We start from the raw sequence: 17,890 nt of genomic DNA, 5'->3' as shown, positions 1-17,890 counted from the left end.
TGTTGAACGGCTGAAAGAACAGAAGGGGAAAATTTATGGTAACCCAGAGATAGTAACTGCAGCTTGAAGCTACCACCCCCAAGGCTGAGGAAGCAGAGAGTCTAAAGGAGGTGCTTCATGGAACTAGGCTTAGACTCTGGAAGAGGCAAAATCTGCCTACTGCTCATACCACTAAACGGACAAGATGAGGTCAATGCTGGTGGCTCCAAAAGAAAGTGGAGGTTAGAACCAACTGCTACCTTTGGGACAAAGGGATACAGCTGGGATGACAGTGAACAGAACAATAAGCAAACAGGAAGCAGCAGGTCATGGTTCTCCTCCTGCCTCCCAACTTTCCTCTAGTGTTCCCTATTGGCAGAACCTAACAAGATGCCAACTGGCAAAGGAGAAAACGATTATGTGGAGATCCAGCGCCAGCATCACAAAGCAGAGTATACAAAGTTGAATTTGGAGCTGAATGCCAGTAAGTTAATAACCAACACAGCCTGCTTTTAAATTATATTTCCAACTTGATTTATCTCCCTTCTCAACAGGTTGCCAGAAAATTCTCTCAAGGGAATCTTTCCATCCCCATTTGTCTTGACTGTCAAAGACGGAGCTCAAATAATCCCTAAAAGTTTTTATTTGTTTTTTAAGAATTAACTATACATCTATATGAGCCATTTCTCAAATACAATTCCAAATAGAGAGCCTGGGATTGTTAAGCCTACCAGAATCTAAAGGAATAGTTAAAGAGTATCCCAGGATCTTTTCTCTAGGGAGGTCCTGAGTAACCATAGTAAGGTAGAGAGATAGAAAAAAAAAATTAATCTAAGGAAAACTGCTATGGGCACTTTGCTCTGTACAGGACAAGGAAGTAGGTTGTACTGCTATCCACTCCTAAAAACTTTACATGTCCTGATAAAACCTTTAAAGTCCACCTTTCATGAAATATGCAGGTGTCATGGTATTCATTACAGCCCTTATGACCCTTCACATCAGTGGACTATATGAATATGAATATTTTAATATCTTTCATCACTTTCCATTTATCCCACAATTTACATCAATGTGACTTGAAGACAAGGTCCTGAACTACTCTCCTTCATTTGGACATTTGCCAGGGTACAATGGATTCTAGTAGAAAATAAATGGGCTTTAACAACTGACCTTCTCGTACAATTTGAGTTCTGAGATTTCATGATAATATTCCTTGGAGTAGGCTTTTATTGATTCATTGTGTTGAGCCCTCAGTGAATTCTTCATATCTGCAAACTCATGTCCTTTTATCTCTTGAATAATTTTCTTCCCTCTCTTATTTCTTACTGAAATGTCAATCAACTACTGGACCTCCTGACTGACCCTCTAATTTCATCTCTTTTCAATATTCCATCTTTGTCTGACAGTCTGCTATCTAGCAGCCCAGAGGGAGTAAGAAGATTCTTGCCTCATTGTCGAACATGTAGACGTTCAATGAGTTCGTTCAATGAAGTCCACCTGCCGATGCAGGGGACGTGGGTTCATGCCCCAGTCTGGGAAGATCCCACATGCCATGGAGCGGCCGTGCGCGTGAGCCATGGCCACTGAGCCTGCGCGTCTGGAGCCTGTGCTCCGCAACGGGAGAGGCCACAACAGTGAGAGGCCCGTGTACTACAAAAAAAAAAAAAAAGAAAAAAAAGAAATAGAAAAATCCATTCTAAAATTCATATGGAATCTCAAGAGACTGCACAGCTAAAACAATCTTGAAAAGGAACAAAGTTGGAGGTCTCAAGCTTCTTGATTTCAATACTTATAACAAAGCTACAGTAATCAAAACAGTGTGGTACTAATATGAAGAGACATGCAGACCAATGGAACAGCACAGAGAGCCCAGGGGGAAAAAAACCTCTCACATATATGGTCAGATATTTTTTGACAAGAGTGCCAAGATCATTCAATAGGGAAAGGACAACATTTTCAACAAATGGGATAACTGGATATTTACGTGAAAAAGAATAAGGTTGGACTATTTACATTATATCATAGACAAAATTAACTAAAAATGGATCAAAGACCTAAATGTAAGACCCAAAACTATAAAACTCTTACAAGAAAAGATAGAGGGAAAGCTTCATGACATTGGATTTGGCAATGATTTTTGGATATGACACCAAAAGCACAGGCAACAAAAGTAAAAACAGATAAATTGAACTACATTAAAATTTAAAACTTCTTTGTATCAAAGGACACAACCAACAGAGCAAAAAGGAAACCCAAGGAATGGGTGAAAATATTTGAAAACCATTTACCTGATAAGCAGTTAATATTCAGAATATAAAAAGTACTCCTACAACTCAAAAACAAATGAAACTCCAATTTAAAAATGGGCAAAAGGACTTCCCTGGTGGTGCAGTGGTTCAGAATCTGCCTGCCAATGCAGGGGACACAGGTTCGATCCCTGGTCCGAGAAGATCCCACATGCTGTGGAGCAAGCAAGCCTGTGTGCCATAACTACTGAGCCAGCGCTCTAGAGCCTGCAAGCCACAACTACTGAGCCCGTGTGCTGCAATTACTGAAGCCTACACGCCTAGCGCCCATGCTCTGCAACAAGAGAAGACACCGCAATGGGAAGCCCATGCACCGCAATAAGAAGCCCACACACAACAATGAAGAGCATCCCCCGCTCGCCACAACTAGAGAAAGCCCGCACGCAGCAACAAAGACCCAGTGCAGCCAAAAAATAAATAAATAAATAATAATAAAAAAGAAAAATAAACATGGGCAAAAGATTTGAAACAGACATTTCTCCAAAGCTATACAAATGGCCAACAAGTACATGAAAAGATATTCTGGAAATAGAAAGGAAAATTAAAGGACTTCCATTGTTATTTTATCAAATTTGGTACTTTTTATTTTATAATGAGAATGTAATGCTTATATAATTAAAAAAAATTTTTTTAAGTATAAGCCATTGGGAAATATGATTTTCACCCATTACTCTTCAAGGAAGACAAAGTGCTGAATCACTTTAACAGAAAATGTTATACTATTAACAAAATACTATAATCAGTGCGTCTCCTAGGAATAAATTTAAATAGTCTGGCAATGCCTAACAGATGGTAAACTCCAAATAAATGTTTCTTGAATTGTGTAAAAATCAGATGATACTTATTTGCTCCAAGGGATTAACCCTGCAACCCTGCACTCATGATCATGTACAAGACCTATAAGTGCTTACTTATTTTCAGCCACAGTATAGGCTTATCACTTACCTTCAGTAAGATACAAATAGCACAGGCCATGCCTATAGCACCAGTTCCAACAATGGTGATCTTACTCTGGGAGACTTTATCTTCTTCAATTAGATTCTCAATAAGCTGCTCCAGTTGACATTTTGAGAACCTGATAGGGATAATGCAATTTCAGTGAAATCAAAGTCCCTGAATTAATCACTCTCATACCTACCGATGTACTAACCACACTGAACATCTAAGTAACTACCTCTTGAGTTTGCAGAATTTTGGAGCCAGGAACAGGGGGAAGCCAAAGAAAAGAATTCCTGGTCTAGGGGTGGAACACGGACCAGTCTATCCATCCGTATTAGGGATTGGGGAACCAACTGGTTTTTAAAGGTTCTCCCTGCCCCCAGCCACCATTTTCGCTCCAGTCCCAGTCACTCACAAACGCTTAGCGTGGCGCAACAGCCTGAATGTGCAACGTACGGCCGTTAGGCTGCTTTTTAAAGTTACACCAGTTAAAAAAAGACGGCAAAGTCCGTTGAGGTGTGAAGCACAGCAACAGTTACTCCCTGAACCGTTCCGCAAGCACACTCCCACGCATGGCTCTCCTCCGTCAGCACGCAAGCTCCGCCCCCGGCCAGCCCGGGCGCAGGCGCATTGGCTCAGGCGTGTCCTCTGGCCCGAGGGCGTTCCGCGCCACCTGTGGTTTATGTTCTCTTAATACCGGTAGGTGGTATTCTAGACGGTCTTGAAGAGTGTGCAAGAGAGGGATGTTGCCGTGTTGTTTCATTTCCTTCAGCCGGCCTAGGCTTCGGACTGATTTTAGGGCGAAGCTTTTTGGAGGCCAGACTACCACGTGGAGGGCAAGGGGCCAGGCTCGAAGCCGTCGTGGGAAAGAACTCTCCTGGGAGCGCCCCATAATCTCCAGTGGACCAGCTAAAACCAGCATCCTGAGGACGGTGCTTCCAAATCTGAATTGATAGTAACTAGTGGAGGCGAGATTGAAGATGGGCAGCTATCTTGGGACATATGTGGCAGAGCTCAAGGCCTGAACCGACCTAACTTATCTCTCTATGAGAGGGCATGCTGAAGGGACCTGGGCCCTGAGGACGAAAAGGAATTTAAGGAAAGAGCAGACTTGGGAATGATCAGCCTGAGTTTCAGAAACAAACTTTTCAGTGCACTTACATGCCCTTGTCCAAGCATTTATTTGCAGGAATTTAAAAAATTATGATTAAGTTCTATAACTTCAGGACTGAGTGGTGAAATCAAGTTTGAATTTCTCTTGAGAGAACAGAGGGTAGTAATGAAAAGGAAAGGCCATGTCTAGTTTTCTAAGGGTGATTTTAATTTATGCCAAGGATTTATTTATAACTCACAGAAGGGGACACAACCTCCTCTGTCATCTTTTGTCATCACTTGCATTTGAATCCTTTTCAGAATCTAAAGGATAATCATTTTCTGTATCAAAGCCTGTAGTTTGTTTTTAATGTGAGTTAGATCATGCAGTGAGGCTGCTTAAAACCCTTCAATGGCTTTCCATTACACTTAACCAGTTTTTACCACAACCTAAGAGACATTCAAGACTTGGCCACCTTCTGTCCCTCCAACTTCATCTCAAGACACTCACCACACTTCCCTCCAGCTTTTGGACAGCTTTTTCCTGTTCCATATATCTGGAAAGTTCTTCCCCAGCCCCTCTCAAAGTTGATTCCTCATTTTCAGTTTTGAACATAAATGGCACTTCCTCTAGCTTTCCTTGACTAATGTCTCAACTACCATCAGCTCCCTACATCTCTCCTGTTTCTCTTATGGCGCTTTTCACAACCTACTACCAGCCCCAAGCAAGGGGTTCACAGGAGTGGCAGTGACTGTTGGTCCTGTACTACCACTTGCTTGTGTGCTTCCTTCCACAGCAGCTCCTGGCCCTTGTACCTCATTTACCACAGGACTGTGAGCGAGACACAGCTGACCTGGATGACCTCCAGATTCAAGCTCTACACCTGCCTCAGGCCAAAAGAGGGGTCATTTTAGTAGTGACCAAACTCCTGCTCTAGGTGAAAAGAGGCTCTTCGTTCATACCTGCCCAAGGCACATGTTCTGAACGTCCCCTTTGCTTCCTCCATTAACTGGCAACTTGTGTGAGATGAGCCTAAGTCCTGCTTAATCCACTTCCCAAGGTTATTAAGACTAAAATGAGATACAACAGTAAAAATAATCAGGGCTCCTAGCAGAGTTGGCCTACCCTTGCCTGGCGCAGGAAGGTGCAAGGTGAACATGGAACACATAATGTACCAGAAAGTAAGGAAGCTTTGTAAGATTAAATCTGAAAATTCATGAAAGATTAGTTTAATAAATCTGTTAAGCATTTTTTGTCACGTTGATACTGGCTAATTTATTGTATGAAATAATACGAAGTAAGGGTAAATACTTTTTTTTTTTTAAAGACTGAAGATGCATCAAAGTCTACAAAAGGCTATAGGAATAATTGCACATTTCTTTGGGGGGTAATTAAAAAGTTCTTAGATAGTGGTAATAGCTGCACAGCTATGTGAGTGCACAGAATTGTACACTTTAAAAGGGTGAATTTTGTGCTGTGTAAATTATATCTTAAGGCTGTTATTTTTTTCAAAGCCTATATGAAAGCAAATCCTATTATAACAGCTAATTGTCAAGCCTATGTAGGTTAGTCTTGTCCTTCTACATTTGAGACACATTAAAAAACAAAACAAAACATAATTCTTTCCCTTATCTAGCTCTCAAGAAGGAAACTTTGGAAAAAAAAATCCTGGAGGCGTGATGACCATAAAGTTGTTCTAGTTAACCTCTATAAGTATGGTTTTTAGGCCTGGAGAAGGTCACAGTTATAGAAATATTTTAAGGGAAATCTAAAGAAAATTTTTGTTTTTCTTTTAAAGAAAATTTTTGAGTAGACAACCACCAGGACTATTTGGTTTAAAATTGTTAAGTACCATTATGTTACTGCCTCCAGAGAGTAAAGGTTCTTAAAAATTTCTGTCCCCCTGTAGTGGCAAAGTACCACTGCTTATGTTCAGTTGGCAAATAATGTTTTTTACATTCATGTATAGAATGTTACCTGTGTGAACTGTAGGGTACAAGTTATGATCAGCACTATAATCAAGTTAACTTGATTATAGTGAGATTATTATTGAGATTGATTACAATGGAAATGGTAACAAAACAGCTAGTCAATCTAGTCACACCCTTAATATATTCTTATTAAAGTCTGGTCATTAGAAACAGTACCCCTTAAAAAATCATCATAGTGTTGCCCAAGAATAACCTAATGGCTTCCATTAATGTAATTAACAAATAACAGCTTTATCACTTTGTATCTTAATGAATTAGCAGAGTAGTCACTGTTCAAGGTTTATTTATTGTTTTAGTTGGTATAACAAATACTTGGCTGCATTATTTATGTTGATTTTTCTTTTTTACATTACATGGCAATGTATACTATTCTGATACATATGGTACATAAAATAAGATTCTTTAGAACAGTTATGCACAAGACATGCAATACTGGATTTATAATCAATCCCAGAATGTGATTAATTGGAGAAAAAAAAGTTGGACTAGGCATCTTGGCTAAAGGAACCAGAAGTTATATAACACAGGGTTAAATACACATCTGGTTTGAAGGGCAACTGCAGCATCTGCGACACCGTCAGCGGTACCTCTTGAGGAAGTAGAGCTATTTTGCACGAACCAATTTAGGACCACACAAGATAAGTGCCGTGCAGCATCACGATACAGCTGCAGGGTTTTATGAACCATTCCTATTGCTAATGTTAGGAAATTCATGTTTTTCCTAGGCTGTCTTAACATTACTGCTTTAGTCACCGATCAGATATAAAGGACAATATGCACAACCTCCAACTAAAATCCTGTTGTAGCCTAGACAGTGAAGTGGTATGATATTAGACTTTAAAACTGCAGCTCTTTCTGGATCCCCCAAAGTGTATCTGCGCTCTTCTTCAAACAGGCCTGTTCCTCAGGAGTCAGAGTCACTTTCACAACATCCGAGATTCCATTCTGTCCCAAGATGCAAGGAACACTAAGGAACACATCCTCTTTTATTCCATAGAAACCCTGAGGACGAAATGAAAAATACTTTACGTTTTTTCTATGCATTCTGGGATCTCCCAAGAATTTCATTCTTTACAGTTATGAAGCTTACTTAATACAACTTGATAAGTAGAAATTCCTTTCCAGAATTTCAGTTAGAATGTAATGAACAGTGTAAAAGAAAGTCATTAACATAGCAGCAAGATTTCCATTCTAAAAGAAAATCTAAATTGCCATTCTCCACCGTACTTTGCAATTTATTTTTGGCTGCCCCGCGAGACTTGTGGGATGTTAGTTCCCCAACCAGGGATCAAACCTGGGCCCTCAGCAGTGAGAGCACGGAGTCCCAGCCACTGGACTGCCAGGGAATTCCCCGTTTTTATTGTAGAACACTTTGGTAACTCTAACATGAGTGTGATTTCTGTTTTTCCCAAAGAAAAAATTTGTTTTATAGCCTTGCACCCATCTCAACAGAATTGAGTAGAGTCTTTCAGTCAACAAGTTATCAAGTATCTATGTGCGCAACACAGTATTGGTGGACATTAATCCTAAAGCTCAACCATGTCTTTTCAGAAAAGAAAGTTGCAGGTGCATTAATTTATTTCACTTAACTCAATGATTGAGGACTTAACATTAATTGCTTTCTCAGAAGTTTTTTTTTCTTTTAAAGAACAGGAAATAATAGCATTCAAGTAAAACCTATTACTACATAGACCTACCTTAATCATGGTGGAAATCGGATGCACCCGCCTAAGATTCTTCATTATACTTTCTGCCAAATCTGCCACAGATAGTCCAATGGCCCAGGATGTGTAGCCCTTCAGTTTGATCACCTCATAAGCACTGAAGGGTAGGGAAGTGTAGGGAAGGACAGGGAAGGGTAGGGAAAAGTAGGGTGGGAGGAACAAAGAAAAAGCTTTCACTGAACATATGCTTTATAATAAATCATTTTTATAGTAAATAATACTATATAAATATAGTAAAGTTGCATTATATACCTAAGTGTAACCTTTGCACATGTATGCCAGGATATTATGTATGGGTATGTTCACAACAGTATTGCTGGTAATAGCAAAAACCTGGCAACATGCCCAATGCTCTCCAAAAGGAGAATGGATAAACTGTGGTATACTCATACAATGGAATATCACATAGCTGTGAAAACAAATAACTATAGCCACATGCAACAAAATAGATGATTCTTATAAATGCAATACTGAATTTAAAAATGCAAATCCAAGATTACATATAGCATGCTTGACTTGGGATTATCTCAAGAGTGTGTATGTGGGGGGAGGAGTACAGAATTCACTCGTTTCCAAGCACCAGCAGACTACTAACTCCAACTCAACAAACGCTACAGTTAGTTGACAGCGACTGTCAACACTTCTTGGGTTGGATGATGGGTTAACAGGTTTTAACTAAACAAATACAAATAAGAGGGCCTTGCCTACACCCATCACGATTCATTCTCCAATTCCATAAACTTGAGATGCACACATGGCTACCTTATTTAAAGTAGATAATGCCACTAAGTTGAAAGTTTCCCTATTTGAATAATTTCTGAAGTTAATAATTATTTTCATTTTTTTGTACCATTATGAATATATACCTTACTTAAAACTTTATAATCATCTGAATAAATAAGAAGCTAGCTGTGTTTCTACTCAGAGACTATTATAAGTTTTAATTAATTAATTAATTTATTTATTTATTGCTGCGTTGGGTCTTCGTTGCTGTGCACGGGCTTTCTCTAGTTGAGGCAAGCGGGCACTACTCTTCATTGCAGTGCTCGGGCTTCTCATTGCAGTGGCTTCTCTTGTTACAAAGCACAGGTTCTAGGCCCGTGGGCTTCAGTAGTTGTGGCATGCAGGCTCAGTAGTTGTGGCTCACGGGCTCTAGAGCATAGGCTCAGTAGTTGTGGTGCACAGGCTTAGTTGCTCTGCAGAATGTGGGATCTTCCCAGACCAGGGCTCGAACCCTGTGTCCCCTGCGTTGGCAGGTGGATTCTTAACCACTGTACCACCAGGGAAGTCCCTATATAAGATTTAAAAATTCTTATTCCTAACTAAATGAATCATATGCTTTTGAAGACTGAATCTCAAATAGGGTAGACTTAATCTAACTTGATTTATCTTAGTTTACATTACAAATACAGAAAAGATTTATCATACTGTAAATTGATAATTATGGCAAATAAAGATAGACTGTAGCATTAATGTCTGCGATCTTTGTTACTTTTCTGTTTATTTATTTTTACAAACGTTCATTAACAACTAGAAATGAATAACTGTAAAGTTGAGGGAAAGGTTCATAGATGTATAAAGCCAGAGATTCAGCATCTGTCTTCATAGCCCTTCAATAGTTGTGTCAATCTGCATTTACACCAAGGCTTCCTTGACTGTCCCAGCTGTACGTGGTCTTTCTCTCCTCTAACTGTTGATTGGCAAGTCAGAATGTACTACTGCCTAGAATATCTCTTCGTGGCCTAAACTGCCATTTTAATATTTGACCACGTTATAATGTCTGTGATTTTTAATCCCTTTACCTGTTTTATATTATAAGCTTTAACAAAGCTTTAGAAAACAAGTTTTCTGACAGAGTAACCAAATGCAAATGCTATTATTTAATCTTTTTTTTTTTTTTTTTTTTGGCCACGCCACACGGCTTGCAGGATCTTAGTTCCCCGACCAGGGATTGAACCCATGTCTGCAGCAGTGAAAGTGCAGGGTCCTAACCACTGGACCTCCAGGGAATTCCCCAAACTTTTAATCTTTTAAATAAAAATAATAAGTTTCAACCTTCTGTGTTACAAATTATGAGATCTATTACCTGTCAACCACCTGTTTGTGAATTGCTTTCCAATGTTCCTTATCTGCATCAGTGCCTAATTCGGGGTGCAAATTCTTCAGGGAGACACCAGCAACATTCACTCCACTCCATACAGGCACTAAAAACAATAGAACAGAATTGATTTATTCCCATGCACCAGCCAGCAGACTAGTAATTCTGACCCATTCTTCTAAAATTGTCTTTTCTTATCTAAGGAGGATTATCTCCTTTTGGTAGGTGGTCAAGACTACCAATACTCTAACTTTTAGATTTTTGTTGATTAGATTATGTAAAGCTAAGAATTTTCACTATATTCGAATCTGTTTTCCTAACTTATTGAGATATTATGAAATCATAAGAGGAATTTTCTTGGCATAAGGAGCTGAGAACTCTGCACAAATTATAACATCTCTCAACTGTGATAATAATAGATTTCTTTCTCATACACGCCACTTGGCTTGGCTTACCTTTTCAGGAACGAGCAGTTTCAGTACAAATAGCTGTGATATTAAATGAGGTATCCTAAGCGCTATCTTATTTAATATGTCCATTATAATAAATAAATTTCATTCCCCATCCCTCATACCAAAAAATGTCATACAAAATGGCTTAAATCTTAGCAATTCTTAGCATACAATTATACCAAAAGATAAGATTTCTGGAAACCATCTGCCCTAACGAATGGATATCTGATTTAGGCTCTGATTTAGTAACGACACTCCTGTCAATTTTTTTTACACAATTTCTTGAAAACAATAAGAGAAAATAAGTTATGCTTACCACTAGAGTCTCCATGCTCCCCAAGGATCCATCCATGACAGCTTAATGGGTGAACTCCCAGCCTTTCCCCCATGAGGTAACGGAACCGGGCTGAATCCAAATTGCAACCGCTTCCAATAACACGGTTTTTGGGAAAGCCGCTTATCTTCCAAGCCACATAGGTCAAGATATCCACTGTGAAGAAAATATTTAGGCACAGATACTATGTGAATCATTAGATAAGGACTGACTACTCAGGATACATGGCTCTGTATAGATCTTGATATTGATCATGACCAATCAATATTTTTGTTAATATTTTTAAGCCTCTATACTGTGTACAATATAGCAAATACATTAAGTATTCAAGAAGTGTAGTTTAATGAAAATAAGTTGTGCATCAATAACACATTATTGGGACTTCGTGGGTGGTGCAGTGGTTGAGAATCGGCCTGCCAGTGCAGGGGACACGGGTTCAAGCCCTGGTCCTGGAAGATCCCACATGCCGCAGAACAACAAAGCCCGTGTGCCACAACTACTAAGCCGGCGCTCTAGAGCCCACGAGTCACAACTACTGAGCCTGCAAGCCACAACTACTGAAGCCCGTGCACCTAGAGCCCATGCTCCACAACAAGAAGCCACCGCAATGAGAAGCCTGTGCACCGCAATGAAGAGTAGCCCTGGCTCGCCTCAACTAGAGAAAGCCCGTGCACAGCAACAAAGACCCAACGCAGCCAAAAATAAATAATTTTAAAACATAAATAACACATTATTCATAAACTTATTCCTTATCCAAGATCTTCTTAGGCATGTAACAAATTTTAAAGTGCAGACTACATTAATGGCATTGTATCCCTTTTAACGTTTTAAACGTAACTGTTTTACAAAAACACAAACTCACTCCCAGGAGGAAAATGAAAAATATGAGAAGTAAATATATATACAGATTATGATATATTGATACTATCAGTTTTACTCTAGCTCATCTATTTTTATGCCATTAAAAGTCTCACCTGGATTGGAAACAACAAGCAACTTGCAGTGTGGGCTGTATTTTACAACATTAGGAACGATGAATTTAAAGATGTTCACATTACGCTGGACCAAATTAAGACGGCTTTCTCCCTCTTGCTGACGTGCCCCAGCTGTGATAATAACCAGCCTGGAGTTTGCTGTCACACTATAGTCTAGACAAAAGAGAAACAATAACCAGATTAAGGCCTTTAAGAAAACTCCAGCAAGTTTGTTCCATTAACTTTTTTAATGGACAGTTTTATCAGTGTTTTGCATATGTGGCATATAAATGCCCAGACTCCTCCTTTTTGGAGTTTTATCACTGTGGCCACTTACATGGAGGAAGAATACATCAACACCTTCCTTGTATTCTGGTTTTAGTTATGTGGTTGGCTTTATATAACTATGATTGGGGGGAGCTGAAAGAAATAAAATTTATTTCATACTCATATCAAGTGAGACACATCCCCCAATTTTTTGCCACCTGAGGTCAATGCTCACACTCTTCCATACTCCTATTTCTAATTAACTACTTAATTGTGGTCATACCAGCTCAGGGATAGGCTCTTTTTTTTTTTTTTTTTTTTTAAGCAGGGGCAACCGTACACTTATCAAGCATGTCTTGCTTCTAGATACCCTATGGCACAGGGTGGTTAACCCTGGGTTGAAGATAATGAAGGGAGTCACCTATCAGATAAATGGTCAATGATTTTCATGTGTCAAAACAGACTCTATTAGGGCCTATGTCCGTTTCCTGGCTGGTAATTGTAAGGTGTGATAGGGTTAAGCCAAGAATATCTGCTGAACAGACTCATTTACCCTAGTCTCAACCTTGTGTTAGTGTATGAAAGGAAGCAGTGGAAGTAAGTATATATTTAAATATTTGAAGCAATGTGGTAAAATATGGACCTACGAAGCTTTGCTAATTACATTCTAATTCAGATGCTTTCCACATCGTGGACGAACTGGATTTCCATTTAAAACCATTTGCTGGAAATTCAAACATTGATATCCATAGGTACCAATGCAAAATTGTTCAAAGGCTCTCTTATCCTGTATAAAAAAGAAATCTTTGAAGAGCTAGGATTCTCAAGCCTGATAAAGAATTAAGTCTAGCAGAGAGTGTAATACAAACATGTTGAAATCAACCTTTGCCAGAGACGATTTTTGGTGTTCTAAGGAAAAGGCTGCCATGTTGGAGATCCATCATCTCTCCCTTCAGTTTGTCTTCTATGACATCAACAAGAGCAAGTTCATCTGCCAAGTCCTAAAAGACAAAAAATGTTCAGTTTAATGGAAAATTGCTATTTCCAAACTTTTAGAAGGGCATGCAAAATTTCTATATTTCTGGAGTAGGAGGGTTCAGCTACTTTATTAACTATTATCAGGACATACCTCAAAGTAGAGGCAGGCCTCCGTTTAAGAGCTGACTCCCAGATGACCTATACATAGGAAAAAGCACCGACCCTCTCTCCAATCGTCTCTCCTCATTGGAGCAACCTCTGCAGGAGGTCCACCACTACTGTACAGAAGCAGAACACTGGATTGGCAGTGACTAACAACCAATTATATAAAACTGCTCTATTTAGTCTCTCAAATTCAGTTTTACACATTGATTTTAGGTTGTTAGCCATTAAATAGATGATATTGATTAGTATTAAGACTTTAAAAAGTGATATTCTGGATCGTTCCCTGGTTACATGTTTTCCACATACTAACCAACACTAACAGTTTTATTACATAAAGACAGATTTGTGCATTACAAAATGTTGGTGAAAAATATCCTTTCAGGGGCTTCCCTGGTGGCGCAGTGGTTGAGAATCTGCCTGCTAATGCAGGGGACACGGGTTCGAGCCCTGGTCTGGGAGGATCCCACATGCCGCGGAGCAACTGGGCCCGTGAGCCACAACTACTGAGCCTGCGCGTCTGGAGCCTGTGCTCCGCAACAAGAGAGGCCGCGACAGCGAGAGGCCTGTGTACCACAATGAAGAGTGGCCCCCACTCGCCACAACTAGAGAAAGCCCTCACGCAGAAATGAAGACCCAACACAGCCAAAAATAAATTAATTCATTAATAAACTCCTACCCCCAACATCTTCTTATAAAAAAAAAAAATCCTTTCAGATGAACCTTTAAAAGTTCGTAGGTGCATCTCAGACAAGGAGCGCCAGCAACAGCTTTAATACAAATGGAATGAGGACTGAAACCAAAGAGGTATACTAGCCAAGCTGCAGATCTACCCCTAATCATCTACAGTATAATGAGTGGTCTGGCAGTTACTCTTAGCCACACCAGAGTTAGGGGGCATCACAGGTGTTTCATAGGCGTGGGAAAAATAAATGACATCAATTTCCGAACCAATGGGGAAAGAATAAGAGTTGGTATACTATGTAGTCTAAGAACATATAGAGCAAGCTGTGTAGTTACGAGACCTTTGCATAGCTCATTTCTGCCTTCAGTCCCTTCTCATTTCAATCCTTTTCTGTTCAGAATCCAGAATTCATCATTTCACTCTTATTAGGAACTCCAAACCTGAACTTAAAATGAATTAATTTATGTATTTTTGGCTGTGTTGGGTTTTCGTTGCTGCGTGCGCACTTCCTTTAGTTGCGGCGAAGGGGGGCTACTCTTCATTGTGGTGTGCGTGCTTCTCACTGTGGTGTCTTCCCTTGTTGTGGAGCACGGGCTCTAGAGAGCAGGCTCAACACTTGTGGCACACGGGCTTAGTTGCTCCGTGGCATGTGGGATCTTCCCGGAGCAGGGCTCGAACCTGTGTCCCCTGCATTGGCAGGCGGATTCTTAACCACTGCGCCACCAGGGAAGTCCCCAAAAGTACATTTTATTCATTCACAAGTTCTCTTTTTCTAATTAAATTTTAGCTCCATAATTGGTACCAAAACTGCTATCCAAGGAGGGGGGCAGAGGGGATTAACATGGATGGAAGACTTCCCACATTCAGTTTAATTTTTACCACGTATATATATCAATTTCAATTCCAAAATTACTTTTAAATAATTTTAGCTTGTTTAAAGGCATGGACTTTACTTTTTCATTTGTAGGCAACTAACGCAGGTTAATAAAGCACAGTGAATTTAAGAAACTGGGTCTCCAGCCTAAAAACCTTTAATTCTTGTAGTTTAGATACTCTTGGTATAGCATCGTGTTTTACAAGTTTGTTTCACATAAAGTTCTTTGAATGAGTGCATGAACCTAAATATCTGTATATACAACGTGATAACGCAATTCTTGGAGAGTGAGTGGAGGATGGATGGAGTCAAGGTATCCTTGGCTTCCAGAGTGATAGGCTCTCACTTACCTTCATTAAGATACTGATGGCACAGGCCATGCCAACAGCACCAACACCAACCACTGTAATCTTATTCTGGGGGGCATGTTCTTCCTTAAGAAGATTCTGAATCAGCTGATCCTTGAGAGTTGCCATATTGGACTTAGAACCGAAAGGAATCTATAAGGGGAAAAACATGCACTGTGACTGCATCCTCTTTAAATTAACGCTTATTAACCAAAAGGTGTTCTGAAAAAGCTTCTTTTGCTTCCTTTAGGGGTAGCTGCCACTAAAAATCACAAGAGATGACTAAAAAGGGAGAGGGAAAAAAAGACAGACAAAGGACAATTCAAAGGCCTAATGCCAGGATCTGGTCTGACTAGGATCTTAGTGTAAACGTCCTCACCTTGGCGTGGAAAATATTGACGTTTGGGTGTAAGTATAGCCTCCTGAGGGCTCACTCATCTTGACTTGTTAACTCCAAGTGGAGCTGGCCTTTCCTCAAACAAGATCACTGTGAGCCGCCCGCCCAACTCTATTCCCGTCACCAGGACTCCTGCCAAGCCCCTTCAGGACCACAGGTACGTGAGTAAAGGGCCTTTGACGGCCTCACGGCGTTGCCCACCGCCAAGGTGAGCTCTGCTCATGCGCAATCCCTCGTTTTCTTCTTCCTCACCCCAACCCCCGCCCCCGAAGAAGCGGCGGAGCCCGCGGATTTTACGCCCCGCCCAGACACGGAAGATTAGCCGCTACCCCTCCCCCACCCACCTATCCATTCAGTAACCCTAAGCGCAAGCGCATTTCAGAGTGCTAGTGGCCTCCGGCTACGGAGACATGGGCCCTAGACCAGACAGCACAGCGGATGCTTGCGAGACCCCGCCCGTGAGCGGACGTGACCAGAAACTATGCTGCTCTCTGGGTCAGAGTGAGCTCAGAATCAGACTTTAGACTAAACTAGCGCTCCTACGCACACACGAACAACGTGAAGCCCGGCTGGCAGCCTCCCCGGCCTGGCGCGCTGCCAGAGCCAGATTTTAAATCGTGATATTAGGAACCCGGGACTGTTAACGCCACCCACAGGGAGGCACCTCGTGTGGCTTCCGCCGTGATTCTCGTTGCAAAGGCGTGAGGCCCGGTATGAGGAAATTGTGTTACTACAGGAAGCTGCAGAGGCCTGAAGCCTGGAGCCCTAAAGTTAACAGATACTTGGTGGAACCCTCGATTTCCACAGCCGGGGACGGGGGCTTTGGCTCTGCTAATCCAAACCTGCGCTGCATTCACTGGAGAGATTGTCGTAGATTGCATCCCGAAAGCACCACGTCTAATCTTGACACTGCCCCAAAGGGCAAAAATATCCGAGAGGAATTCCAGGCAGGCAGCCCAGAGTCACCAAGCTGGAATCGAGTCTCTCCTTACAAATCACTGCTATTTCTAGACAGCCTTGTAAGGTTTCTCGCAGCCTGACAGGGGGAAGGGAGTTCTTTCAGCGGACATCTGGTTTCACCAAAACCTCAGCTCTGGGCTGCAGCGCTCCCTTCAATGTGGGGATACGGGTGCGGGTGAAGCCCTGAAGAAAGGGGGTCTACGCCCCAACTCTGCCACCCACTCGCTGTGACCTTAGAGATGCCCCAACCAGTCTTAGGTTCCCTCCTTTGTCAAAAGGAGGGGAAGGTACCGGATGATCCTCCTCTCGTTACATTGTCTGAGAGGCGAGAGAGCTGGTACCCTTTCGGCTTCAAATTTGCAGGCACCATGTCTAGCATAGCGCCCTATAACAACGTTAGCTGCTTAACACATGTAACTTGCGCAAAGAGCGACCTTTAATCTGCAGGCAGCGGCTGCCCCCAAGGAGCCCACCTCTCGAGAGTCCGAGGGTTAAAATACAACCCGAGCGGCACCCAGCGCCTTTCCGGCTTCCAGGAAGCCGCCCAAGACTGCTGAGGCTTTTTCAGTTCCATGGACTCCCGGAACCCGACTTCGAGTTCTGTGCTGTTTGCTCGTTTCGAGCCCGGTGGTATGCCCTAACCCCCACCCTTCAGACTTGTAGTCTCCGGGTCCTTCTGCATCCACCCAGGCCTTCGACCTCAGATTAGGTGCGGCCACCTCCTTGGTTCCCCAGCCCGGCCAGAGGCCACTGTGCCCACTTAGAGCCAAAGCAGGGTGCGGCCGGGCCCAGAGCCCATCTGTGGCATGAGCCACCGCCCAGGTCTCAGGACTTTGCCTCTGGGAAGCAGAGCCCATCCCTCCCGTGAGCAGGCAGCACGGGGCCAGCTTAGCCCGAAGCAGTCGCTCTCCCCCTCGGGCGCAGTGCGCGCCGAGCCCGATCATACCGGGAGTACACGTCGGGCGGGCGGGCGTCGGCGGCAAGCGGCGCTGGACCCGGAGTTGGCGGCAGCTGCTCTGGTACTCCGACTCGAGAGCGGGAGGGGCCTTAAATAGAACCGCGAGGCTGACGTCAGGGGGGAGCCGGGCGGACGTGCGGGAACCCACGTGTGGGTTGGGCTGGAGGCGGGCTCCGGGCGGGGCGGTAGAGAAGCCCCGGCTGCGCGCGCGCATCCTGAGGACCCGCAGGCTGACCGACCCATGTGCGCCGAGACATCTAAAGGGCTGTCCAGAGCCACGCTACCTCCGCACAAAAGTCCGGGCCAGAGTCATCAGCCGGGGTCAAGCCGACCTTCAATTTCCTCTTCCATAAATTGTGAAAGTTACTCTCA

General features: G+C 42.3%; 2 protein-coding genes across 3 annotated transcripts in view; both read right to left on the bottom strand.

Moving 5' to 3' along the window:
* LOC116758350 (L-lactate dehydrogenase C chain-like) overlaps nt 1–4,146 on the bottom strand; it is a 46,609-nt gene extending 42,463 nt beyond the window's left edge. Inside the window, 2 exon segments of the mRNA XM_032641174.1 lie at nt 3,231–3,360; nt 3,818–4,146. Of these exon segments, the coding sequence (XP_032497065.1) occupies nt 3,231–3,360; nt 3,818–4,146 (459 nt within the window).
* Nucleotides 4,147–6,574: 2,428 nt separating this feature from the next.
* Nucleotides 6,575–17,656, bottom strand: LDHA (lactate dehydrogenase A). Of its 2 annotated transcripts, XM_032641616.1 has the most exons (8): nt 17,507–17,655; nt 15,207–15,356; nt 13,041–13,158; nt 11,891–12,064; nt 10,899–11,072; nt 10,119–10,236; nt 8,006–8,129; nt 6,575–7,310 (listed from the first exon to the last, which is right to left on the bottom strand). In XM_032641616.1, exons 2-8 carry the CDS (start codon nt 15,330–15,332, stop codon nt 7,146–7,148), a joined length of 999 nt encoding a protein of 332 aa, XP_032497507.1. In that variant the 5' UTR covers nt 15,333–15,356; nt 17,507–17,655; the 3' UTR covers nt 6,575–7,145. The 2 variants fall into 2 exon arrangements, with proteins under 2 accessions (XP_032497507.1, XP_032497508.1); XM_032641617.1 differs by lacking the exon at nt 8,006–8,129 and having other exon boundaries at nt 6,575–7,115; nt 10,130–10,236; nt 17,507–17,656.
* Nucleotides 17,657–17,890: the final 234 nt, after the last annotated feature.

The sequence above is a fragment of the Phocoena sinus genome, chromosome 8, assembly GCF_008692025.1.
Source record: "Phocoena sinus isolate mPhoSin1 chromosome 8, mPhoSin1.pri, whole genome shotgun sequence".
Lineage (NCBI taxonomy): Eukaryota > Metazoa > Chordata > Mammalia > Artiodactyla > Phocoenidae > Phocoena > Phocoena sinus.
The sequence above is the reverse complement of the archived record's forward strand: the minus strand, read 5'-3'. Positions and strand labels throughout refer to the sequence as shown.